This window comes from Miniopterus natalensis, chromosome 6, assembly GCF_054644295.1.
Source record: "Miniopterus natalensis isolate mMinNat1 chromosome 6, mMinNat1.hap1, whole genome shotgun sequence".
Lineage (NCBI taxonomy): Eukaryota > Metazoa > Chordata > Mammalia > Chiroptera > Miniopteridae > Miniopterus > Miniopterus natalensis.
The window spans coordinates 49,616,412-49,644,394 of record NC_142086.1 but is presented as its reverse complement, the minus strand read 5'-3'; the positions used below and the strand labels follow the sequence as shown (position 1 = coordinate 49,644,394).

Here is a 27,983-nt window from a genome sequence, read left to right as displayed (position 1 = left end):
GGAAGGGGCCGGGATCTCTGGGATCTGGGTCCCTCCAACATTGAGGGGTTTGGGAGAGGAAGAGAAACCAGCAGGAGAGCGTGGGGAGCAGCAGCTCTGGGAGAAAAAGGAGCATGTACGGTCCTGAGAGCCAAGGGGGGGAGCTGAGGAAGGGGCGCGCTGCACCCAGCGCTCAGAGCTGCAGGCCGAGGGGGCCGTGGGCACCGGACGGCAAGGGGGGCGTGGACACGGGGCGGCTAGAGGGACGTGGGCACGGGGCTGCTAGAGGGCCGTGGGCACGGGGCTGCTAGAGGGCCGTGGGCACGGGGCTGCTAGGGGGACGTGGGCACGGGGCTGCTAGAGGGACGTGGGCACGGGGCTGCTAGAGGGACGTGGGCACGGGGCTGCTAGAGGGACGTGGGCACGGGGCTGCTAGGGGGCCGTGGGCACGGGGCTGCTAGAGGGACGTGGGCACGGGGCTGCTAGAGGGGCGTGGGCACGGGACTGGGAGGGGGACGTGGGCACGGGACGGCTAGAGGGGCGTGGGCACGGGACTGGGAGGGGGACGTGGGCACGGGGCTGCTAGAGGGACGTGGGCACGGGACGGCTAGGGGGACGTGGGCACGGGGCTGCTAGAGGGACGTGGGCACGGGACGGCTAGGGGGACGTGGGCACGGGGCTGCTAGAGGGACGTGGGCACGGGACGGCTAGGGGGACGTGGGCACGAGGCTGCTAGGGGGACGTGGGCACGGGGCTGCTAGAGGGACGTGGGCACGGGACTGGGAGGGGGACATGGGCACGGGGCTGCTAGGGGGACGTGGGCACGGGGCTGCTAGGGGGACGTGGGCACGGGGCTGCTAGAGGGACATGGGAACGGGACTGGGAGGGGGACATGGGCACGGGGCTGCTAGGGGGACGTGGGCACGGGGCTGCTAGGGGGCCGTGGGCACGGGACTGGGAGGGGGACATGGGCACGGGGCTGCTAGGGGGACGTGGGCACGGGGCTGCTAGGGGGACGTGGGCACGGGGCTGCTAGAGGGACACGGGAACGGGACTGGGAGGGGGACATGGGCACGGGGCTGCTAGGGGGACGTGGGCACGGGGCTGCTAGGGGGCCGTGGGCACGGGCCATTTCCACCCCCCGGTCAGATGGAAACCCAGACGACAGCGGCTAAAGGCTGGACAAAGTCATTTCTGAAGCCTCTATAAACTTCACAAGCTTATTCCAAACCTGCAACTGGCCTAATGGACCCGAGCCCTTCAGCTCTGAGCTCGGGAGGAGTCCCTGGCGACTCCCCAGCCTCCCCGAGCTGGTCCTACGGGGTGCAAACATTTTGTAATCAAAGAAAGGCGCTGACAGCGAGGAGCCCCGTCGGTTTCTATGACTGTATTACTGTCCTCGTTCTGTACACGGCAGGATTCTCCATGCTCCCTGAATACCTAAATGTTCTTAAATTTGTACCACCCGGTGAGAACTCATCGAACCGGGTTGCAAACGCCTCCCGTTCGCGCGTCCCGACCCGAACCAAACCTTCAACCCGCGAGGCTGCGCATTCCAACCCGGAAACGGCGAGGGCGGGGCGCTCGCGGAGGGAACACAGGCTCGCCGGGGCTCCGGGCGCATGCGCCAGGCCGGCTCGGCCCTTTCGTGCCGCCCTCCTGGAAAGGGCGGGGTGGTGGTTTGCCTGACGGACCGGGTACGGGTGCCGGGCGGGCTCTCGCGGAAGTCCATGCGCCATTGGGAGGGCCGCAGTGGCTTCTCCGTGTCCTTGTTGCCCAGGGCCTTTTCCTGGGTCATTCCTGGAGCAGGGGCCGGACTGGGACTGACACCCGGCTCCCGCGTGGCCGTCTCAGCGCCTGTGTGACCTCCTCGCTGGAGGGATGTGGCGTCTACGCCGGGCCGCCGTGGCCTGGTAAGTGCAGGCTCCGACCCGGCCCCGTTATTTCTAGGGCCTCCAGAAAGACGGGTTTGCCCATCACTGCTAACAGGAGGTGCAGATAACTCTCAGTGCAGACGGAGGGCGGCTGCAGGATTCCGGGATATTTTTGAGGACCCGGAGGGACAGGAGCCCTGACGGGCTTACCTGAGGTGCCAGCTCCGGTGCTGCCCTTGTCCCAGTTCCTGTGCCACTGGAAGGTTCTGGGCGCCTTTCTGCCTGGCCTGTCTCTGTCGCCCCTGCCCTTTTCACCCTTCTGACCTCCCTGCCATCTCTGTCTCCGGTTGCTTCTTGTTTTTGCCTCTCCCTCCCGGGTCTTTGGTTCTATCCATGTGTCACCTTTTCCGCGTCTCTCTTAACTCTTTCTTCTCTCTCCACGCCAGGCGTGCCTTGCTCCTGCAGGGCACTTCCGCGCCTCTCCCCGGGTGAAGGGGACTTTGCCTCTTTCCCTAGTCCGCTGTGTGACCGTGATTTTGGAGCCAGGTCTGGAGCGGTGACGCATAGGGTGTCAGAGATGGTAATGAGAGATGCCCTGTTAATAGCAGCTTTTTTCAGAGTTTAGGCAAGGAGTCTTGGTTTTGGATGCAAGGCGATAAGTGTGGCACCAGCTTTCTAATCACACTGTTATTGTTGCTCTGGCCTGGTTTAATTCTAAGTAGAGAATCGTAGAAGTCTTTTCATTTCTATGGGTTACTATATGCATTTTAATGAGATTAAAATGACTGTATCTGTATGTGTAGTTGTATTTTAATATCTTTAGATACCTTCAGAGTTAACTCATTGTTGCAGGCATTTCATAAGAAGTAATATACATTAAGCAAGGTTGAAAAAAACTTGGTTTTCACGAATTAACTCAACCTCTAAACAGCTGTTTTGAATTTTTTTCAGAACTTTTTAAATAGTTTTGATAATTTATAGTGTTTATAAAGAATAGAGTTCATTTATTTCACAAAGCTTAACTTGAGATTAAAGTCAGAACTGGATGGCATACAATAGTTACAGATTTTGTCAATTAGAATAATTGGATACATTATTTCTAATTTCATGAAATTTTATTTTCTGAGTAAATCCACAGCCCTTGATACTAAAGTTATTTACAATCTTTTTATTTCTACTCAGTATTTACTGGGGAAACATATCTAATTTTCTTTAAATAGAGAAAAGACTGCAGAAAATAGCATACTTTGTTGAAGCAATTAATATCTGTAGGAAAAACTTTAAAGATTGAGTTTAAAAACAAACTGATTAATAACTAATGTTTGTTTATTCAATTGGATGCTGTTGGGCTAAATTGCTTTTGAAGTTACTATGGACGCCATAAAGTTAGGGCTTAAAAGTGGCATCTTATGTTGATAGCACAGTTTAGCTACCTGCAGAAGTAGAGACATAAAAAGTGAAAAACCCCAAGCTCTGGAATTTGTCTTCTGCTAGAGTTCCTCTGCATGTTATGAAGAAGTACATTTAATTTTCTATGCTTTAACAGATGGGAATATAAAAGCATTTTTTGACTTATATATCTAAATACATGCTGATAGACATGTAAGAAGACCAATAACCAGCGTTTATTTAGATGCAATAAATATTTGGGTAAAATTGTTGAAAAAGAATTACATATTAGGGAATGATGTACAGGTTAAAAGAGATGGTAGATGAGGGAGAATAGATGATTTCAGGGGGAAAAACCTTATTTTGGTTCATGTTTGATTTTTAGTTTGGCTGAATATGGAAGTCCATTCAAAATCCTTTTCCTTCAGGACTGTGAAGGTATTGCTACAGTTTTTTCTATCATCCTTTGTTACTAATACAAACTCTCAGAACAATCTGATTTTTGTGTTTGTAGGTATCATGTTTTTCCCTTCATGGTAGCGTTTAGGATCTTGGCCTTATCTTAAAATTCTCAAGGTTTTGTCCAGGTGTGGGTCTTACCCATTTCCCACTCTTTACCCTCCCACCCCAACCCCCACTCATCTGGCCTGACACTCATGCCTTTCTGTTAAAAAGATTCTTCAGTTCTGAGAAATTTGTCTTCTTTTTTTTTTCTTTTTTTCCTTTTATTTTACCTGTTTTCTTTTTAGACATCTGTTATATGAATATTGTGGGAGGTTTTTTAGATTGTTCATGATTTCCAGAATATGATCTGTACCTATCATCTGTTGGAGAAGTATGCATGGACCACAATATGTGTATATGCACACTTCAAAAAAAGTTATAAATGTACCTCTGTGCTAATTAATTATTTACATTATAAACTGACCCTAATATAATCTTGAAGGATGAGATACAAATAAACAACCTGTATCTAGAAGCTTTCTTCCTCAATCCCAGGGAATCATTTTACGAATCCCATGGATTGTATTTCATAGACACACTTCTCTGAGTCACTTAACTTTTCTACTTATTTCTTTATATTCTAAGTTCTGGAGAATTTCCTTAACTCATTGTGTGGTGTTGCTGTTCTTTTTTTTTTTATATTGGCCATTACAGCTTTCATCTCCATGAACTCCTTTTTAACATTTATTAAACTCTTAAAAGATATGTAATTGTATAAATTTTGTATTGTGCTCCAGAAGCTATTTTTAATACCACCTGCTTCTATTTTCTATTTTATATCTGCAGTATCTTTAGGAAGTGTCCTGAATATATTAATTAGAATTTTGTATCCTCACTTTTTCCAAGATGAATAATGGTGTTTATCTTGGTCCTCATCTTAAGAGCTGCTGGTTTTCTGCAAGAGCCTTGTTATCTAATCATATTTAAACATGAAGGACTAATGGTTGATATAGGTGCCTGTGGGGGTTACCCCTGAATGAAAAGGTGATTGAGCCTTTAGCTATATGATATGTCAGCTAGTAGGCTTCATTTTAGGGTTTTTAGGGAGTGAGCAGGCTATCAGAGAACCTCTACCCCAACACGCGCACACACACACACACGGGAGCTTTAGCTCTTCCATGCCAGAGATCCCTACCCCTACACACATGCACACACACACTCACACTACACACATACACACTGGGGAGCCTTGGCTCTTCCTTGCCAGATATCCCTACCCTTACACACACACACTCTCTCTCTCTCTCTCTCTCTCTCTCTCTCTCTCTCTCTCTCTCTCTGTCTCTCTCTCTCTCTCTCTCTCTCTCTCGGGAGCTTTAGCTCTTCCTTGCCAGATATGCACTGGAATAGGGTGGAGGGTGACCTAAAACACCTTTCTCCACTTTGTGCTTCAGTAAATCTCAATTTCTCCTCCTCTTTTCATTCTCTTATCTGCATTTCAAGAGGACCCTGTTGAGAAAAATAGTCTTGTATGAATATTGATCTTTTAGGTCATCATCATGAATTGGAAGCTCTAGAAGTAATTCTTGAGGATGCTTTTTCAACTAGGATTTTGCTTTGCATCAGTTATCTCTTCCAGGCGACTAATTGAGGAACATTTTACATGTAGTTCCTGATTAGGACTGCCATACACTCTGTCTTTGTCCCCACCCACAGCTATTGCTGCCACCATTGTGGAAGTTAGAATTTTACGGGTTTGGAAATAAAAGATGAAGAAAGTACAGCAAGCCCTTGAATACAGTTGTTGCAGTCTGAGTTGTTTCATTATAACTCAGATGAGTTGCCATAGGAACTTAACTCTTGTTTATATCAGTTAGTCTGGGGTAAAACTGGTTTCATTATACATCATTTGCAGAACCAGAACCAATCAACGACATTAAGTGAGGACTTACTATAATGAAAAACAATAACATCTTAGGGATATGACCACTCAGTCTTGGAGTTCATCTATTTTGGTTATATATTTGGATTAACTATTTTCTAAAAGCAGCAAATAATTTTTTGAGGCTTAAAGAGCTATTCAGTCATACATTAGTGGGGATTAGTGCAACTAATGTTGAAATGACATTTATTGAGCACTTTTTCTGTGTTTATTGCTAGATTCTTTCATCTTTTTAAAAAGTTTGCTATTTAATTATCCCAATAGCTTATATTCATTAAGCAAATTTATTTAGTGTCTACTACTTATGATGCATTGGGCTAGGCTTTAAAAATACAATGGTAAGCAAAACAGGCAGAACCCTGGCCTTACGGAGATTTCGGTTTAATGGTAGAGACAAATGTTAATTCAATAATTAGACTATTATGTAATACAAATTTTATAAGCACTGAAGAAAAAATACCGGGAGCCAAGAACTGTAGCAGGGGGACTTGAATAAGAATGAAGGTTCAGAGAGAGGAGGAATGCTTGAGGTGAAACCATTTCTAACAAGAGTAACAGGAGCTAAGTAGGTAGAAGAGTTTGTCCAGGAACAGTGGGCATTATGGCTCTGATGTGGGAAGGAGCATGGCGCTGTTGAGGATCTACATGAGAATCCTGCCTGGAGGTGAGAGGGAGAAGAAACTGGGACCAGACCGTGATGGAGGGCCTTATAGACCAGGAGTTTGGATTTTATTCTAGATGCGCGGGGGACATTTAATAGATTTATGCAGGTGAGTGACAGTGATCAGATTTACATTTTGGAAGAGTGCTCTGGTTGTACTGTGGTACAGACCATTGTAGTCACCCACTAAGAAATGATGGTAGTGGAGGTGGGAGAAGTGGGAGGTTTGAGGTCTGTGCTGAAGTAGAATTAACAGAGCTTGAGGGTGAGGGAGAGTCAAGAATCATCCCCAGGTGTGTGGCTTATGTAACTGGGTAGGGCTTACGCTGTTTTCTGAGAGGAGTGCTGGGGGGAAGTCAGGGTTTGGGGAGGAGGGGAGGGAGCAAGGTTTTGGACATCTTGAATTTGAGGTATTTTTTACAATACATATTTTTATTGATTTCAGAGAGGGAGAGAGAGAGATAGCAACATCAATGATGAGAGTCATTGATTGGCTGCCTCCTGCACACCCCATGCTGGGGATGGAGCTGGAAACCTGGGCTTGTGCCCTGACCAGAATCGAACCTCAATCTCCTGGATCATAGGTCAACACTCAACTGCTGAGCCATGCCTGCCAGGCTTGCGGTATTTTTTAATGTCTAAGTAGTAATATTGAGTAAGCAGTTGAACAGCAGGATCTGGAACTTAATTATTTGTATTAGACATAAATTTAAGAAACATGGGTATGTAGATGGTAATCAAGGAAATAGATGTGGATAAGATTGCCTAGGAAAAATGTATACAGTGAGAAGAGAAGTGGGTTTAGATCTTAACCTTAATAAACTCATAACACTTAAAAGATACTGTAGTTGAGGAGGAGGCGAGTGAAAACTAGTGACCAGTGAGGTAAGAATAAAACTGGAAACTGCCAAGGAAGAGAGAGTTCCAACAATGAGGAGGTGTCAACATTTTCAAATATTGCTCAGAGTTAAAATGAGAATAGAGAAAACAAATGCCCATTGGAAAGCTTTTGGTATACTCTGTAAAAGCCATTTCACTGAAATTATACAAATGAAAATTAGGTTGATTTGGCTTTAGTGAATAGCTAGAGAAATGAAATGAGGTCTTTTCTCCCCTCTCTCCTTTCAGATGAGAGAGACTTGACTTGTGATTCTTTAAAAGGCAGGAGAGGAGAAAGAAAATTCAAAACAGGATTCTCTAGGGGGAGGAGCAATTGCTGTAATCTTGCAGAGATTGTAGAAAGAGGGGGCAGCTAGAAGATATATGTGTAGCTGCGGTAGGTAAACAGCATGTTTCCTTCTGATGGCTTCCATTTTCTCAGTGAAGTAGGGGGCAAGGTCATCTAGGGAGAGTTGGGGGAAGTATGGGGTGATGTGGGAGGTTAGAGGAGGGTGGAAAATGCCTGAAATAGTCCTAGCAGAGAGTAGAAGAATGTATTGATAAGAGAAATGAAGTAAGACTTCAGGCAGTCTTGAGGGCGTAGGTGACATGTCTGTCCAATAAGGTGTGATTTTCTTTAGTAGTGCTTCATTCCCTTGGTCAGACAGGGAGAAAATACATAATAAGGATCATCCAGGGTTTATATTTTGCCAGTTAAGTAAAACAAAAAGTCAGAGAACAAGGGAGTCTAGAATATTTGCACAAGAATTATTGAAACTGTGAACTAGGGAATTTAAGGTGGGTAAGTGGGTAAATAGATAGATTGGAAACTAATAGGTAAGAAGACAGAAATATATCAGTGACTTGGTTGTCTGATAGGGTCAAAGATGGTTGTAGTGAAAGGGAATTATGGTCTGAGAATAAGGTACTTGGATTAGTGATTACTAACTATGACTCTGATATAACTATTATTTAATTTTAACAGATTGAAATAATTTTAATTTTAACAGATTATAAAAATTCATAATTTGTCTTTGATTGCCCAACTAGTAAGCAATGAAGCTGTGATTGGAACCAAAGTTTTATCTGATTCGAAAGACTTAAGTGGATGTAAGAATAGATTTGAAAGAAATTTGAGCTAAATGTTGTGAAACCATGAACTCCACAGTTGATTCATCTCTTGAGTTTTTTATTTCTGTAAGCGGTAACTTTAGTCATCCCAGGTAAAACCTCATGGTTATCACTTACTCTTCTTTCCTCTCCTCCTATGTCTAGCCTGTCATTCTGGTATCTACCTTTCCCTTTCCTTTCTCGTGGTTGCTACCTCACTTCAGTTTCTTCTTCCTTATATCTAGACAACTAAAATATGATCACCTTTTCTCTCCACTTCTGATTTACTTACCTGTCTTCTGATCTAACATTGTGTCTTTGTGATTTGGGGCTGCTATGAGAAATTGCTATACACTGGGTGGCTTAAACACTAACATTTATTTCTCATAGTTCTGGAAGCTGAGAGGTCCAAGATCAAGGTGGCAGCAAATCTGGTATCTGGTGAGGGTCTGCTTCCTGCTTTATAGACAGCCATCTTCTCATTGTTCCCTCACATGGTAGGGAGAGAGAGCTGTGCTCTTTATCCCCGTAGAAGGGTACGTCTCAGCGTGGAGGCTCTACTCTCATGACCACATACAAACCTGATTACCCACCCCCCAAGACCCCACCTCCAAATACTATCACATTGGGGATTAGGCTTCAGATTTTGGGGGGACATAAACAGTCTATAGCACATGATCTTTAATATCTTTTTAAATTATCTTTTAATTAATATTACTGTACTTGGAAACATTCAGTGGCTCCGTTACCTACAAAGTAAAGTTGAAACAGCCTGACGTTCAGTGGCTCTGTAGTTTGTGCTTCGACCTCCTCTCCAATTTCACCTTCCACAGTGAACCTTCTGTGCTAGCTTGTTATCCTTGTGCCATTTCATTGTCTTAGCTCCGTACCCTTCTCTATCTGGAATTTCTTTCACTGTTTTTGACTCTTTCCACCTCAGTAAGTTTTACTTTTTCTTGGAAGTATTCCCTGACCACCTCAGCCCCTAGGGATCACTCGCTTTCTGTGAACTCTTGTGTCACTGTCTCTCCTGCTCCTCTGGCACAGAGGCATTTGTTATGTTTTTCATTGTCATGTGTGTCTGATGCTGGGGTAGAGCCCATTTTGAAGTTAAAATGAGGACTTTGCTTTTCATACACTGAGTTTGAGGTCAGGAGAATTGAATTTTTTGGTTAATAAAAGATGACAGACCTTACTTTTTATAAGATGGGGGAAATTACGATTTATGAGGTAGCACATACTGCAACAATGCCTGGCACACAGCAGGTGATTAATAAGTATAAGCTACTGTGTGACATGGTGTGGTTGGCCACATGCTCTCGTGTGTGTGTTTTCCCTTTGTTATATTGCTCTTTTTATATAATTTTCTTTGCGTTGTTACCTTGTCTGATCTTTCTCCCATACCCATTTGTGTTTCAGCGAGGTCTGCCAATCCTTAGTGAAACACAGCTCTGGAATAAAAGGAAGCGTACCACTGCAAAAAGTGCATCTGGTTTCACGAAGTATTTATCATTCACGTCATCCTACCTTAAAGCTTCAAAGACCCCAATTCAGGGCATCATTTCATCAGTTTTCCTCTCTGACTAACCTCCCTTTACGCAAACTGAAACTTTCTCCAATTAAATATGGCTACCAGCCCCGCAGGAATTTTTGGCCGGCAAGATTAGCTGCAAGACTCTTAAAACTTCGATATCTCATACTGGGATCTGCTGTTGGGGGTGGCTATACAGCCAAAAAGGTGAGTTTAACTTTCCTACCGCTTTTCCAATTATTCAGCATGATTATTTTAAGGTTTTCATAGCATAAGTGATTTTTCTTTAGTGCAATAAAATATAATTAGATGTTTAAATATTATTGTGTCTCTACCATATGCTGGATTTTTATTTATTGATTGATCTTAGGGAGGGAGGGAAGGAAGGAAAGATGGAAAGAGAGAGAAACAGAGAGAGAGAAATAGAGGCTGTTGGCTGCCTCCTGCACAAGCCCTGACCAGGATCACTCTGCAACCCAGGTATGTGCCTTGAACCAGAACTAAACCCATGACCTTTCGGTGCACAGGACTCTCCAACCAACTGAGTCACATTAGCCAGGGTTATGCTAGATTGTTTTAATGGTGTGAATAGTAATAGGAAAATACCTTCCAAATTTTAGTTATAATTATTGGAAATTAAAATGGCCTAGTGGAGCTCTGGCTGGTGTGGCTCAGTTTGATTGGAATGTTGTCCAATGCACCAAAGGGTCATGGATTCGACTTCTGGTTGGGGCACATACGTAGATTGCTGGTTCAATCCCTTGTCAGGGTGTGTATGGGAGGCAGCCGATAGATGTTTCTCTCTCACATCATTCTTTCTCTCTTTTCCTTCCTCTTTCTCTAAAATCAATTTTTAAAAACCCCACATACCCTCGGGTGAAGATTTTTTTTAAAAAAGGCCTAGTAGAAGGAATACTGTGCTGGGAGTGAGAACACTTTGGTTTGATTTTTAGCTTTGCCATTTAGTGGAACAGATGGGAAACTTAAGTGGCATATTCATGCAGCTACTTCTTGGCTGGGACCAGAGGCAAGGTGTCCTGACCCCTGGTCTGTCTTCCTTCTATTCCACAGTGTTGTTTAAAGCCATGCCATGAAACCTGTTTGAAATGAGAAAATATTTTGAAATTTTACATTTCTCATATTCAGTAAAGGAACATTTACATTTTTACATGCTTGCCTGCTAATTTGTTCTTAGAGGAATTGAGGCCACTTTGTTTCTAAAACTTTTGAACATAATGTATCACTCTTAGTAGATTAGCATGTTTTAATTAAAATAGTTTTTCTTATATTTTTATATGGCATTCAGAGCATTTGACTGGCATTCTTTCTTATCTTTTAGACTTTTGATCAATGGAAAGATATGATACCAGACCTAAGTGACTATAAATGGATTGTGCCTGACATTGTTTGGGAGATTGATGAATATATTGATTTAGGTTTGTATTATCAACATTAACTTTTTTTTTTTGGTCTTATCTATAGGAAAAAAAACTACTTGTGTTGAGATAGTTTCCTAACTCATGAGTTGAATGTGTAGTAGTTTTATTTTAATGATAAAAATAATAGACTATCAAAGAAAAAATTTATGAGAAAAAGAAAGTATCTACTAGTCCATCACTTTAACAAAGCTGCCACTGTCCTTAAGGAGCATGCTCTTTTAATTGCACCAGTTTTGTGTATGTGGTTAATATTTTTGTTTCCTTTTTAAAAATTATATAATCATAGTGAACATACCCTTTGGTATCTTATCTTTTGCTACCTAACACATTTTGTTTGCATTTTCCATACTACCAAGCAACCTTCCCAAACATCATTTTCAGTGTTGCGTGTTACCCAGAACTGATGCACTATAACCCACTTAACTAGCTCTTTTTGATTGGATACTTTGGTTATCTCTATTTTTAGTAACCAGATTCTTTGAAAGTCTGCTAGTGTCCAGAGTAATTTCTCCCCATTATCAGCCACTGTCCCCCTTCTTCTAACAATAGGTAGGTGAGAAAATGTATATTTTATAGCTGTGATTGTCAGTAAGTCATGGTGATTTTTAAAAAATTTTTGGATGAAATTATTTTCCCCAGTCTCTTTTTAAAAACTATTTAATTTCTTAGCTTAAGTGTATATGGGGGTGGAATTAATCTCTACATACACTTATTCACAGTACTTTCTTTAAGATAAAACTGCTGTGTTGACAAAGATATTTGCAGGAAACATACTCTTTCAAATTATTTTTTTAGTATTCATGAGGATTGGTTTTTAACTCAATACATTTGCCAGTACCATGGTATGGTGTCCGAGAGCCTGGATTCTGAACCTAGACTGCCTAGGCTTAAAACCCTGACTCCCTCTCTTCTTTGCTGTGCTGGGGTCCAGTTCCATAATCTCTGTTCCCCAGTTCCTCATATGTAAAATGGGGTGATCATAGAAATTTTGTAGGGTTGCTCTGAAGATTAAGCAAGTTAATGCTTTTATAGCACTTAGAATAATAGCTGGCATATATTCTTATTCTGAGAATATTTATGCGTTTTGGTCTTCTCCAGAGAAAATCCCTTCCTAATTCAGAAGATCCTATAAAGTTGTACCAGACTTAGACAAAATTGTTGAATGTTTTTAAACAAAAATAAGTGCTTTGACCATTTTATAAATAAAACAAACTAAAATAAAATAAAAGCTTGCCTTGGGCTCTTAATTATTACCAGTTGGTAATAGGGACTATGAAAAGAGGGAGAGAAGCAATGGAATTCTGTTCCTGAGCTTGAACTGGGATGCGATCACGTTTTGAATTAGGCCAGGTACTGTAAGAGATATTTGTCTCTTTTTTCTTTGATTCTTTGCCTCTTTGCTGTGACTTCCTTCCCAAAAGTACTTCCAATTCCAGTCCAGTGTTAACACTGTTTATACAGTGCTCTGTCTCAAGGCATTTAACTTATAAATCAAAAGTCTCCATCTAAGCCATGTGTTTGGTGAGTCTTTTTAAAAAAATTGTATGGCTTGTGAAATATCATCAGAATAACACATTGTTTCAGATATATATGTAGCAGCCGTAGTTGTAATAAGGAGAAAATGGGAAAGGGTTTTAATTTAAATGTATATATAGTGATATTTAAATTTTATTAATGTCTTATTACTTTGAGACTGAATGAAGTTTTTGTGTGTGCGTCTTCTCCAGAGAAAATTAGAAAAGCCCTTCCTAATTCAGAGGACCTTGCAAAGTTGGCTCCTGACTTTGACAAGATTGTTGAAAGCCTCAGCCTGTTGAAGGACTTTTTCACCACAGGTAAGGAAGGACCTGTGTTTGATCTCATTTAAAATGCTAGGAATCACAGAGGAAAATTAATTAGGTGTATTTATTTGTTTATTTCCATCTTTTAAATGAAAACATTTAGTACAAATGAAACACAGGTTTTTGGAAAAAATATATAATCATGAAGTTTTGTTGTGCAGTGATTTTAATTTTTGTTTAGCCCAACAGAATGAAAGTTTGCAACAACTTAAGCTAGACCTTAGTCAGTGAGGGGGAAAATATCACTTGTTCTTGACAAGTAGATGAGACTTCCTATGTGTTTGCTTTTCATAATTGGTTAGAGCCAATTTGGTGATTTTAAAACAAATTTTATTATGATAGACCATAATGAGTAGAATTTACTAAGGTTAATCCTGGTGTATTTGCCCAATTACTGCCCTATCTTGATATATACCTGAGATCTCAGACATCTTTGTTTGCTCATTCCTGTTAAAGTTTTACATTTCTATTTCCCCTTTTGCTGATTTTTCACAGGTCACAAATTGGTTAGTGAAATCATAGGAGCTTCTGACCTACTTCTCTTGTTAGGTGTGTAAACAGACATTTTTGCTGATCTTAACATGCCTTCTAAATGCTTCTAATAAACTACTTGCAAATAAAATTGCAGACCAAATTTGTAATGCTGCTTATGCTAAATTTCAAAACCCCAGAATTATATTGGGCAAATTCATTCTCCTTTAGGTGGAAGTAATAAAGTAATTATTTTGTAGTAAAACTAAAATTCCTAAATATGTATCTGTATTTTAAGATTAAAGCTATTAAAAAGAGAGTTTGCTTTACCAGAATATTTTCTTGAAATTGATCTGATTGTTTTTGATAATTGAAATGAAAAGTAATTTTAGTTTGTCTCATCTGTCCTGTCATAGGTAACATTTTAAATTTATTTTTTTTGCTATATGTAATCTTTACATAATGGCAGTGGTATATGGCTGAATTGTAAGTACACTCATGTAAAATACTTATCAAAAATTGCCTTATTTTTTTATTGTAATTTTCAGTGATATTTTTAAAAATAGGTTAAACACGTGCTACAACTTAAAAAAAATTTTTTTTTTTTTTTTTGCATGGGTTAAATAAGAATAGTTTTCCAAAAAAAGTGATACTTACTCTAAAATCCATTTACCTTTTCTTAAAATTTTTATTTATTTATTGTTGACTGTGACAGCATGGATGGACCTGGAGATTATGCTAAGTGAAATAAACAAGTTAGAGGAAGACAAATATCACCTGATCTCACTTATATGTGGAATCTAATGAACAGAATAAACTGATGAACAAATTAGGTCTTGAGACATGGATGCATGGAACAGACTGACATCTCAGAGGGAAGGGGAGTGGAGGGGACAGGAAGAGACAGGTTAACCAAAGAACATACATGCATATAGGTATAGCTCATGCACACAGACAATAGTGTGGGGAAGGCAGGGGCTGGATATAGGGGGCAAAGGAGGGGAAAATGGGGGACATCTTAACATAATTTGGAATTTAGATTATTGACATCACTGGAGAATTTAAAGGACTGCGTGTTTACTTTGAAGGTTCATCTGGAGAAACCACGTTTAGAGCAACAGATCATGGACCTGAAAGTGACAAGCATTATAGAAAGGTAAGTATAAAGGAGAATTCTTTACCTAGATAGTCTTGTAAGATTTTTAAAATGTTTTTAACTTACTTGCAAGACTTGAAAATGGTAACATCTGAGGAGCAAATATAAAACACCTAAACAGAGTATTGTTACTAACCTTGGTACAAAATGCAAGGTATATACAGCATAATTTATGAATATGATTGGAGAAGTCTATTTCTTTCAGATATGTTCTGCGATATATTAGTTTCAACAGTTTGTTCCTAACGAAGGGTTTGTTGTTAAATATGTATGGAAGAAGCTGGTATAAATAAAACAAGCAGGCTTTTTTTCTTTTCCCTTGGATTTCTCAGATCTTAATATACTTTTGCGCTTTGTGAAGCTCCAGGAGAACTCAGAGTGTACAGGGTTTTCCAGATTTATTTAGCAGCAGAGCCCTTGTTCATGAAATATCTTCTAGGGACCAGTGTTTTATGATATACACTTACGGGAAATATTAAGGGAGTAGAAAGCAGGTTATAGTAGGGAATAAATCCTGTTACACTGATAGTCAACAAAATTATGTATGTATGGGGTTATTTAGGGTTTGTCAATTTCAACACATACATTAAAAAAATGCATATGACAGTTTTAAGAGAATCGCTTATGTAGTATAACATACATTGCTCTGTAACGTTACATTTTCTTAGTCTTTTTTTATATTTTGGAATTGGTAAGATGACTAATTCCTTGAATATTAAAAAGTGTCTAGATATATAGATATCTGGAAAAAATACTCTGTGAACATTTAAAAATAAATGTGGACTATGTAGCTTTTATACTGAAGGTTATGGTATGAATACATTAAAAAGAAATTATTTCATGTTTGAGAAGCAGGAAGAAAATTTCTATGTATAGGTTTCTATCTCTCTTTCCTTTAACTTTGAACTTTTTACATAATATTCCAAGATTTAATTATATTTCAAGAGGTGTTTGGTTTTTTCTTTTACCTTTTAGCTTGATCTTTTGGAGAAAATATATTTTGAAATGTGTGTGTGTGTGCACACATAGGTGTGCATTTCCCTTTTAACTTTATCTTTCTTTACATCTTTTTCATTGGCTTTGTTATAATCAAGGAACACCCTTGACTATTCATGCTACTGGGGAGAAAAAATTGAATAGAAATTAGCCAATTGTGCACAGCTTAATTTGATCCAAGGCCTTGGTCCTTAATACAGGTAGACCTACTGTACAGAGAGGAGCTAATCTAATGGGGGAGAAGGAACTTCTGTTATAGATATGGTAGTGTGTTTTTGAGTGACAAGATTTCTTGTTGCCTAGGTTAGTCAATGGAGGTCTGCATCTCTGCTTTTCTCTGCTACAGCCTAGGATCATTTTGGTGAATGAGAAACCTATTTCAGGGCCTGACTCAGATAATTCCCTTAAGATCATACTAAGGTGATACATGAACAATCAATAAAAAATCAGGAGCTCTACAATATGGGAAATGCAAGAGTATGGATCTCAGGGAGTTTAATTATTTTTACAGATTTGATTTTATACAGCAGACATAAAATCAAATTTATTGCTTTATTTTATAATTTACTCTTTTGCTTGTAGGAAGATAAATACCCTTGTAGACTATTTTCTGTTAATTTTTTCTTAATTTATGGTGATTATCTTGCCCATTAAAAAACTCACCAATTATTATTTTCAACTGTTAGTTGTAAATACTAAATCTAGAGTTGGAATTAAGCTGCTTTTTTTACAGGCTAAATCAAACTGTAGCAAATCCTAGTATAAAAATTAATATACAGAAAAAGCATTTTAAGCCTCTACTAGTGGTTTTAATGCTATTAATATGCAGCATTATGGTTTCAAGGCTTGACTGTTACCTGTGATACTTGAGAATAATGAACCATTCAAATAAGATGTAGGAAAACTGATTTTAAGAGTTCTGGCTACAAATTGATGGTTTAAGGTAATGAAGGAGAAACCTTAGCTTAGCCCTAGCCTTTTTGAAATTACTCTAAAACATCGAGTTTGAAAATTTGGGCAATGATTAGAGGTGGTAGGATAGCAAGCATTCAGAGTTTAGCTGATACCTTTTTGATTGGTTTGGTCTGGTGTCCAAGAGCTCCAGATTTAAAACAGTATTCAGGGTTTGAAGCAGTCATACCTTAGCTTAATGGTTGTCTGGTTTGAACCTAGGTTTCTGGCTGGACTTCTACTAGAAATATAAAAGTAAATGTGAATCATATTTTTAAAAATAATAGTAATAAATTGAAAACATTTCAACAACTAGAACTAAAAAAAAGATTTGTGCTTTCTAATAGGAGAACACATCTGGAGAAGTGCTGGCAAGTAGTGGAACAGTTAGGACCTTTCAAAGTCAACTGATGTGAAAGTGACGGGCAGTTGAGGGAACACAAGTCAGATTGTTTGACTTGAGTCAGACAGAATGAACAACATGATGAAGTGATTACCTGTGGTTCCCAGTCTGGGGCACTAGACTTTTAGGTGTCCTGGAAAGTTGTAATAGATGTCTTCAGAAGGTCAGCAGAAAGCACACCTTTGCACATAAGAATGTATGGGCTGACTAGACATCAACTTTCTTTGATTTTTGCCTGGATTAACATCCATTCAGTTTGTGGACAGTAGTTATTTATGTTATGTTGATGAAAAGTTCTGGTATGTATCTTTGATAAGTAAAAAAATGGAAAAATACTGAAACCACTTTTTAATAAATGTTATTTGTTAATCAAAAATTTTAAAACTTGTGTCCTCTTTAAAATATTAGAAAGAGCCCTTGTGTGAACTGAATAATATTTTTGAGACTTGGAGACCTTTAGAACTACCTGCAAACAAATTAGAAATTGGAGTGGTGAGCCTATTTTAGTGGTGAGCAAATTGATTTAGTAGATTTCTATATATTAGTCATAATACATTAACGGTGACAAGACTACTTAGTGTATCTCCCTTTTTAGATTCAGTAAGATTGTTGTGTTGTAGTGAAAATTTGCTAAATGAGACATTTTATTATCTGTGCTTTTGTTCTATCATGTTTCTAATTGTTCATAAACATATCACAGAAGTAAGGAATATGGTCATTCTAAAGGTAACAAGCATAATTATAATTTATAGAAAATATTTGGAGGACCTTTTAGCAGTCTAGATCATGAAAATATAATTTAAATATAATTATTAAACAGTAATACATTATACTGCTTTTCTTTTCCACATGTTACTTTATTTCTTATTTGTGTGGCTTATATTGTACCTCCCAGCTGAAATAACTCTCTTTCCTTTCCACTGCCTCGTTACTCATCCTTAAAGCCCAGCTCAGTTGTCACATGCATTCAGGCTTCTATAATCATTTTCATTCCATTAATTATATGCTTCACATTTAAAACTCTTGCCATATGTAACACTATCTATTTTGGTTTGCATTCTTACTATTGATGGAATATTCCTACCACAGAATCTCTGTTCTCAGAGCACCTGGGATAGTGCTGAGGTCTTAGCAAAATCAGTTGATTTAAAGTAATAAATTTGATTGATGCCAACAAGAGTGGGCCTAAAGATTTTATGTCATATGTCTTTTTGCTCTGATTACCTGTGAATTTCTCTTGGCCTTCAATATTTGGCAGCTATTGAGGAGAACAAGAATGTGAAGGTAGTACATACTGAATTGTAACAAAGCAGTGTTTCTTAAGTACTATTTACATTTCTGGAATTCCTTATATAACAAATGTGGTAATAAAATGAGATTCTCACAGCCAGCACCATCAGGTAACTACAGAGTCAGGAAACTTGAGTTGCCTGAGCATCTAACGACCAGAAACTTATGCTTGGTTAAATTCTTAGCCAGGAAGCCAAATCACTGTGTACTGGAGTATAGTGGATGAGAAGCAGAAAGATCAGAGGAAGAAAAACTGAGAGGAACTGCATGAGAAGTGGAGTGGGAAAACAGGCACCCTTACTTTATTCCTTAGTAATATGCATACTGCCTTTTTATGTCATTTAAAAAACATTAATTATATATATATATACACACACACACACATACTGTATATATAACACTTCATAGGAAATTTGGAACAAAGGGGATTTATTAGATACTGTAATATTCATAATACTATTACTAATGGACTGATTTGTTTATCTTTTAAAATTATTATTTGTAGAAACTGTCCAAGTAGTAAAATTGCATATGGTATTTCTGAATTGAAATAAGTTAAAGAATCCAAGTCGAAAGACACATTTCCTTCTGATAACCAATAATAAAACATTTTTCAGTTCCCTATAGTTATCATAAGCATTTGTGTATTATTGAGAGAGAGAAAAATAGGAAAATAGTTCTTTTTAGCTAATCAAATAGCAGAACTATTCAAACTGAAAAGTAGTTTAATGACTAGAACGTTTTTTAAATAGAAGAGGAACGATGTCTTCACTTTCATAAAGTCCTTCTCTGGCCCCAAGTTATTTATAAAACTCCTATAGCAGGGATTGGCAGACTTTTCCTTAAATATTTTAAGCGTGCAGGCCATAAGGTCTCTGTGGGCTACTCAGCCAGCCCACCATAGTTTGCCTCCTCCTTGTTTTAATATAGTTTGAACCTGAAGGGTCAGAAGTACTTTGAAAATAATGAGAGCGAAGTGTTAACAGGATGGTATCAGGTACAGATTCTGTAGTCACTCTGTCTGCATTCAGATCCTGCGTTTTCTGCTTTCTAAGCTGTGTGACTTTGGACAAGTTCCCTAGCTTCCCTGAGTTTCTGTTTACTCTTCTGTAAAAGAGGAAATCCTACCTGATAGAGTTGTCGAAAGGACTATGGAAAGCCGTTTAGCATAAGATCTGGCACATAATAAAATTAAATAAATATTGGCTATTAGGATGATGATGATGATGACTATGATCATTATCTTAGACTTTTAGTGCATAAGTAAACAGTATATTAACGTCATATGATTAATTTCCTCCCCTTAGTCTCTGTGGAATCTGTTCTGGGGATTGTGAAAAGTAAGAAAATGGATTATAGGATTGATTAGTAGCTTATCTACAGAATAGTCATTTTTTAGGAAACCAGTTTGGATTTTATGCTGGAAACTTTGCAGTATTAGGTAAAAGTAGGTTGTAATTTGATTCATTCAAGCAACAGACATGTGTCATGCCCTACTCTGTGCTGGCTCGAACACATCCAACATGTCATTGTTCTAGGTACTAGGTATAAAAACAAACAGGGTAGGGGCCCTGCTCTGCTATACATTTTTAAAATATGTTAAAAATATAGTATTTTAAATGTACTCACATATGAATGACTTATAACTTCAAGATTATTTAAAAATTTTTTCTGCCAAACTCATCAACTTTTAGGTTTTTGCAGCATTTTCAGTTAATATTTTGGTTTCTGGAGTTATCACTGATTTTGTTGACCTGACATAATATTTTTAAAAACTGAGAACACTGTACATGAAATATGAGACTATGAGAGCTTCAGTGTCAAATTGACAATAGCTAGGTGTTTAGAGAGTATATTACCTAGTTGTTTACAATAACTTTGTAGCAGTTATATTTTATATATAATATATATCTTTTAAAAATAGGTGCTATTTTTTGAGAGAAAAATGTCTGAGCTTAGGAAAATATTTATTGGGGAAAAATGTGTTTTGTCCATTTAAGGAGTGTATCTTGCACAGTAGATACACATATTTCTTCCCCTTTGTATTCCACATGGCCTTAACTTAGAAGATGTATAGCCTATCACTTGGTATTTAGGGTGAGATTTGGTGCCTAAAATTGGATAAGGGTAACATCCGTTAGTCGTGTAGCATAGTGTAAATAGCTCTTTCTATGTCTAATTCTTGTGTTTTTTTCCTACTTATTTTTCAGGAGGTAACAGTTAATTTCAACTATATTCACATAACAGTGCTTCCTTCAGTAACAGACTTGGAAGGAAAGTGAAGTGTCACTAGAAAGAGGGTGCTTTCTTGTAATGTAATAGATATTAGAGTATTTACCATACAATTTATATAGAAAATAAACAATAAATTAGGGAAGAGTGTTTAAGCTATAAATAAAAAAGAATTGTGTGACTGATAGACCAGCACAGTTAAGGAAGGTGGAATATTTTATCGCTGCTTTGGCATTGTATAAATTAGAATACCGGTTGGTATATTAGCTGAAGCACAGGTACACTACTATATAAGCCAACATGGGAATTCCCTTCTTTAAAGGGGAATTGTTTTGAAAAATTGAAACACTTGGATAATTAAAAGAAGTAACTGTGATAAGTTACTAAAGGAATAAAAGGAAGTGGATTTGGAATAAAAATAAATTGGATCTTTCTGCTTGATGAAAAACAGTTGAAAACATGACATAAAAAATTATGGGAATGATGAGGTAGTGAATTGGCATTGTCTTTCTTTGATTGACTTATCAAAGACCATAAAAGTATTTATTTAAAAGATACATCTTTATAGATGAGGTTTTTATAAATGTATCTTACACTGTTGAATTTGGAAACAGCGTTGAAATTTATATTACCATTTGATGTTCTCTTACTTGTCATGCAGAAATATCAACTAGTTTTATCCTGATTGATAGTGAGCCAGTGCCATTATTATTGGCAATGATTATAGCGTCTTGTATTAAAACTAAGAATCAAACAAAATAAAAATCCCCCAAATTACACGCTAATACTTTCCCTTAATTTAAAGTGCTTTTTTGTTTCTATTTGCTTTTTCTCTGAAAAACTTTTATTTTTGTAAGTTTTTGGATTATATGAAGTAAACAGTTATAAAGCCTCTGGGTGAGTCTACTAATTAAAATTTGAATGTATTTTAAGAGACTTTCTAATTGCATTATATAAAATAAAATATTTTTGACAGTTATTTTAAAAAGCTCTGAAGCTATCTGAAACTCCTAATTTAGGTTATTTTAATGAGTATTAGTTTTCCTAACTCTTTTTATTTTTATAATCTGATAAATATTGAGCCCATTGTTTTCCATATCACTATCCTTAGGCAAATTAGTGACCTCATTTATTGGAACATAGTCTTTTTAGGGTTTCTAATTGAGAAAATATTTGGCTTGTGACATTGTCAATTTTTAGTTGTCTTTTCTCCCACATTTCTCAAGATCAGTTATCTAATAAGGCAGGAGTTAAAACTATTGAACAGAAAATGACATATATTTTAGTATCATGACACATGTGAATACATTGTGATAAAAACTGTACCAGATTAGCATTTCATGATTATTGAATGGAATGAATTTTAAACATAGAAATGGTGATTATTTTGTACATAGGTCCAAACTGGGTTTTGTTTTATTTTTAATTTTTATAATTATTATATTATCTCCATCTCTCAATTGTGTTCTTTTATAGTACTTTTGCTTTAATGATTGATATTTCCTATATTCTCAAAGACTATTTTTAATTAATGTCAAAACAGCTCATAAAAAGTGAAAATTTAGTCAGACTACTTACTTGATGTTGTGTAAAGTTAAAACAGTGTCTAAAACTTTATTTTTTAATTTGCAAAAAGAAAAAACTCTAAATTTTAGTCAAATAAGCCTGCATGTATAGGCATGTAGAATACGTGAATTAATGTAAAACCTTGATTAACTTGATGCTCAGAAATTCAAATTAATAGTTTTGAGGGACTATTAATGTTTAATTGAAGACATCAGATATGAAGTAAAAATACTTAAAAATAATAATTTAATAAGTAAATAAACCATTATGTACCCTCTGATCAGTCCTATGAGAATTGTGGTTGAGAATTAAAAGATTCGGGCCTATACGGTCAACACTTGTTCAAGAACTGTTTCATATTTCCCTCGTGGGTATAAAATCTAGAGTATAAACTAGTTCATATTGGCAATTCAAACATACGGGCTGAGGTATGTGTTTTCTCTAGTTTCCTGTTACTAGGAAATTTATTCAGTCACGGCACCAGCTTCCTTGAGCATTCTTGGTTAGCCTACGTTTTATTGTAGGTTGATATTGCATATTTGGTTCATTTTATTCAGCAGTCACTTACTGCATGTTCCTTTTCACTTTTTAAACTGTGCTGTTTTATATTTCTGAGACATCTAATTTTACTAAGGGGAAAAAATGGAAATGTGGTACAGAGTCCAATTATATAGTGGCTCTTAAAGGTGCATAAATGTTTCCATTTTTTATATGATTTCCATTCCTCCCTAACTTACATCTGTTCCTTTCTTGTGCCTTTGGTTTAACATTGTTCTCCTCCCCAATTTTCCTCTTCTCCTCATCATAAACTCATGGCAGGGTCTGCTTGGTGAGCTCATTCTCTTACAACAGCAAATTCAAGAACATGAAGAGGAAGCACGCAGAACTGCTGGCCAATATAGCACGAGCTATGCCCAACCGAAGCGCAAGGTGATGGATGGTTTAAGGGGGCTACTGATGTGTTCGCATTAATCAGCCATTTCTACCAAGATCATGTCGCCTTAATCCATTCATGGACTCCAATTATGAGAAATTATTTTTGACAAAGTAAAAATATCAAAGATACATAATACAAATATGTAGCTTTCCTGGTGTGGGTAAACATACCCAACAGATATATTTTCAAAAAAATTAGATTAACTCAAGAGTCTGTGGGTTTGTATTTAGGGAAGAATTATGAATTGTGGTTTACTTGGTCCAGTTATTTAGTCACCATAAGTTCATAGCCAACTTGTTGACTTACTTGTTCTCCAAGTTTTTATTTCTAAAATGAAAAGGATTACTATGGATGACCATGTTAAGTTATTTAAAGAATGAAATGTATTTGTTTTAGCTGAAATGGATCTGCAGAGAACAGTTTCATTTTTTTATAGATGAAAACTAGTTTTATTTCACTTTTGGGCATAGTTGGTAAATTCATTGCATAAAGTTTGTCCACATTCGTCAGTAAAGTCAGCACAAATAAATTTTACCTTGGACCACTGAAAGAACATTAGAAATCTGATCTAAATCTGTTCGCTAAAGAACAGATTCTAATAAAAGTCAGCATAAATCTATATACATACTTGGTTATAGGTACACAACCAAGAAGACCTTAAAAATATGCTTTTGGCTGTTAGATGATCCCACAGTGTATATCCCAAGGTTAATGTTTAAAAGGACTTTCAAGTCAAAATGAAATGAATGTAATGATTTTAAAGTTATATTCTGATGAAATCAGCTAATCACCTATTATATTAGAAAAGTTTTAAAGTTATGTGCAAATCTTAGGAAAAAAGATTCAATCATACATATAATTAGCTTCCTTGTAGGTTCTGATTTGGAATCAAGCAATATTATAATGATTTAGTGCAATACCTCTGCTGACTAACCTTGTCTCATTTTGGTGGTTAATACTTGAGAGCACTTATCACAGTTTCATTTATTTTTTCAGTTTCACTCCCTGGCTTTTCTCAATTCCATGGCTGTAGAATCAACTACTGTATATATTTAGCTTTCAGTGAGTGAATAACAATAGGTAGATGTAGAAAATAAATTATTTTCCTACTTGGTTAAATTAAAGCATGTGTGTTACCAAAGAAAGATTTATTTTAAATGGTGCTTTAGCATTCTCTGTTCTGTATGCTATTGCAAGTGCATTTAAACAAATAATTTAGCAAATTGGATGCTTAGGCTCATCCTTCTAGCTTTGTTACAGAAGGAAGGGGAAGGAGTTATTATGTCCTGTTACGTTATTTAGAAATATGAATATGGTTCCAGTTAAAAGTTGTTCTTAAGTGTTCATATTGGTAAAATAATTTAAAATGAGTCCTATAGATCTGCCATTTTCAGATTTTAAGATATGGTTTAAGATTTTTTTAATCTGATGATATAAGGGCTATTCGTAGTGAGCACTGTTTATTTTCTGCATTGCCAAAGGTTAATGCTCATTTGAGATCTACTTGCCTTTTTTCAGGCATCGAGATGTTCCTATTTCTAATACTTGTTGGATTATCCACATAGCTCTTCTGTTCCTCGCTTTCCTTGTTTGTAAAATAGAGACTGACAGGACTGTACCCTCATCTATTTATTATGACACACAATGGAGCACCAGACCGAGCCTTTTCCTGCCCACTGTGAGGTTACCTTGTGTGAAAGTAAATGGGACTTTAAAAACAATTGATGCTCTTCTGTACTGACCTCATTCCCATTAATATTCTGAAAGATAGTTTTTTTACTATACCTTCCCTCCTTTCCCCCTATAGTTAGTACACAGATGACTTTTCAGCTCTTCCCTATCATAATGATCAAAGTCCTAATTCACAAGATTTTTATCATTCCAGGCATTTGATGTTTACTTGAGGTACAAAACCATAGCTTTTTGTTGCTTTTAATCATTCTTTCTTCCTTACCTTCTTGAAAATATAAGTAGGTCTTCATTTTTTATATCTTAACTAGTAGCAGTAGCTAATAATTTTTCCCTGTATCTTCTGAGCAAAGGAGCTCATGCAGTGATAGTAGATTAAAACTGCCTCTAGTAGTTTTACCTCTTATGAATATGTACCCAAAGACATTTTTGAGTCTTTTCAATTTATATATTTTGGTATTTCAGAATTGCCACAATGGCTTAGTAGGAAAAAATACTTAAAAATTTAAAATCAGGCTTGGTTTTGTGAGGAGCTAGTAAAGGTTTTTGTCTTTCAGCTTTAGCTTGTTTCTGCGGAGGATTCCGCTCTTTCTCCATCTGTTTCACAGCCCTGGAATTGTAGAAAAGCCCTGGTTTCAAGACCATTGATACCCATTTCTGTCAGGGTGAGTTCTAAATTCATTTCCTCATACAAACTGAATATATTAAACCACAGGACAAGAACTTATTCTTGTCATAAGGAGTTGAATTTTATCAGTAAAGTGCATCACAATAAAATATACCCAAAATGCTAGTTAAGACCTTAAGTAAGTGACAGGTTAAAAATAGCATGTGCTAGTCTCAAGAAAATATGTAGAAGTATCTTCTCATTAGTCTTTAATACTTATTTTGTAAACCTAAAGGCTTTCACTTTGTTTCCTAGAAAATATTAGGTGTAATTCTTGACACCACTATCACTTGTCTTATAATATAACATGAATTTTGATGTTTCATTAATTTAAGCAGATAGAAGGTAAGACAGTCATGCAGAAAGGCAAAAGATAAATCTAAATACTCCTAAAAATATGAATTTATAAAAATCTTAACAGTTATGATCCTAAATACTGTTGGCATAAAGATCGTGTTTGTAGTATTCTAATAACCTTTTATCATTTTAACTTTTTGTATACCCTTTTTATTTTACCAAATTACTAAATTAACCTCTTAAGCCCTTGGCTTATAGTAAAGAGTCTAACTTTTTTGTGTAATTGTATTGGTTTCTTAATTATTGCTCCACTGTATAGAGCAATGTTGAATTTTCTCTTGTAATTTAGAATATGTTGCATGAAATCATTAAATATTCACATTCAAACTAAAATAGTTTATACTAATACTGTTTATACATTTCATACTAATTTAACTGCAGTTGGATGAATATTTAATGGAACAAAGTAAATCAAAGTATCTTTTTAAATGAATTGGGAATTTAATTTGCATAACAAAATTTTATGACCACATTGTTAACAGTGTGATGGCATGCCGTATGATTGAAATGTGGAATTATTTGTTTCTTCATTGGCCTTCAATATTTTGTTCTTTGGGTTGTGGGCTCTTCCGCAACTTTCTTGTTTCCTCACATTTTAGGAGACTATTAATAATTCTTGTCCATTCTACACAAACACTGTCAAATGAAAAAAGTTTTTATCCACAAGTCCTGCTTGCTATACAGGAATGAGAAAACAACAATAAAGTTTGTTTTATGTTATCATTTTTTCTAATTACTGAAACATATTTAGAGATTTTTAGGCATAGGCCTTTAAGGAAAAAAATAAATATGTAACTATCATTTCTAATAAGCATTGTCATTTTTATTTAAAAGAAGTGTTTGGAGAAACTTTTGAGAAAATATTTGAAAATAGGAATTAAAATCTCTAACTTTATTGCATGGATGAGAATTATTAATGCCTTCTTAAATAAACCCGTCATTTAAAATTTTTCATATATATTTGCTACCATGATGCCTTGATTGCTTAGACAATGAATAACAAGGATTTACATGAATTTTAACCTGATTTTTGTGTTTTATGAAATAAATTCATGTTTACAAATTTTGATTATCAGAAATTAAGTCAGTTATTTTGAAAGACTAAGGATGGCAACTTCTGTACCTCCACCAAGAAGTCAAAGCACAGTTATATGGATTTGTCATAAATGGCATCACTTTGATTAAAATTGATCATTGTGTTTTATATTTAAAATTGTCTTGTGACTACTTTCAAGCCTGTTATACAATAAACTTCTATGTTGTTTTTGGATATTTTATCTTAGAACTATTAGTATTCATAACAATTTGTAGTTTCCACAATACCTGTGGATTTCGTCCTACTTTTGTTTTATGTCCAAGTTAATTTTAGTTGCTTTACTCTACTTTATTGCTACTGATGCATTTGCTATATTATGTGTTAGCACACCTTGCACTAGAACTAAATTTAGAAACAATCATCTGGCTCCAGTTAAGAGCTCTGAAAATGCAAGTTGTTGTTTGCATTTATTAAATAAATACTTCCCTACTTACAGAATGGAAATGCATAATATTTGCTTAAAGTATACACTATGATCAATGAACTTTTTCAGTACCTTTAAATGATAACGTGTATCTGACTTCCAAAACACATTTCTATAGAGTGGTCTATGTTTTAGTTCCCCATGCATTCCAAGTGCCTGTGCTTGAGCACAAAACAAGCTATGATGAACATAGTAACCATATATGTCTTAGTTTTCTAACAAGCCATTCATAAGAAATGACTAGAATGGGAAAAGGAAAATGATTGCTTTTTAAGGTTTTTACTTAGTATAAAATTTTGATGAGCTCTTTTTATTGATGAGTACAATTGTTTTTTACTTGCTTAAATGTCATTTGACTTAAAATCTGCTTTGATTAAATATGCATATAAAGTCAGTAGTTTTTACTCTTAAAAATACTTTTTAAAAATTTTAACTTGCTGTACAGCACATTCTATATAAACCTAATTCTACTCAAAATTAATTTCTTTTAATTATGTAGGTGTCAGACAAAGAGAAAATTGACCAACTTCAAGAAGAACTTCTGCATACCCAGGTGATTCTGATGAGTGAGAACCAGGAACTTTTTCTTACACTCGAATATAAGTTTGGTGATGTGGGAATTAATTTTTTTAACAAAAAGCTAAATTTGGTATGGTTTA

At 36.8% G+C, this 27,983-nt stretch overlaps 1 protein-coding gene across 1 annotated transcript in view; it reads left to right on the top strand.

Moving 5' to 3' along the window:
• Positions 1 to 1,714: 1,714 nt before the first annotated feature.
• Positions 1,715 to 27,983, top strand: part of OPA1 (OPA1 mitochondrial dynamin like GTPase) — an 83,427-nt gene continuing 57,158 nt past the window's right edge. Inside the window, exons 1-8 of the mRNA XM_016200038.2 lie at positions 1,715 to 1,892; positions 9,698 to 10,016; positions 11,149 to 11,245; positions 12,976 to 13,083; positions 13,585 to 13,638; positions 14,649 to 14,716; positions 22,974 to 23,084; positions 27,824 to 27,877. Of these exons, the coding sequence (XP_016055524.1) occupies positions 1,861 to 1,892; positions 9,698 to 10,016; positions 11,149 to 11,245; positions 12,976 to 13,083; positions 13,585 to 13,638; positions 14,649 to 14,716; positions 22,974 to 23,084; positions 27,824 to 27,877 (843 nt within the window). The 5' untranslated portion in view covers positions 1,715 to 1,860. The remainder of the gene's footprint in view (positions 1,893 to 9,697; positions 10,017 to 11,148; positions 11,246 to 12,975; positions 13,084 to 13,584; positions 13,639 to 14,648; positions 14,717 to 22,973; positions 23,085 to 27,823; positions 27,878 to 27,983) is intronic.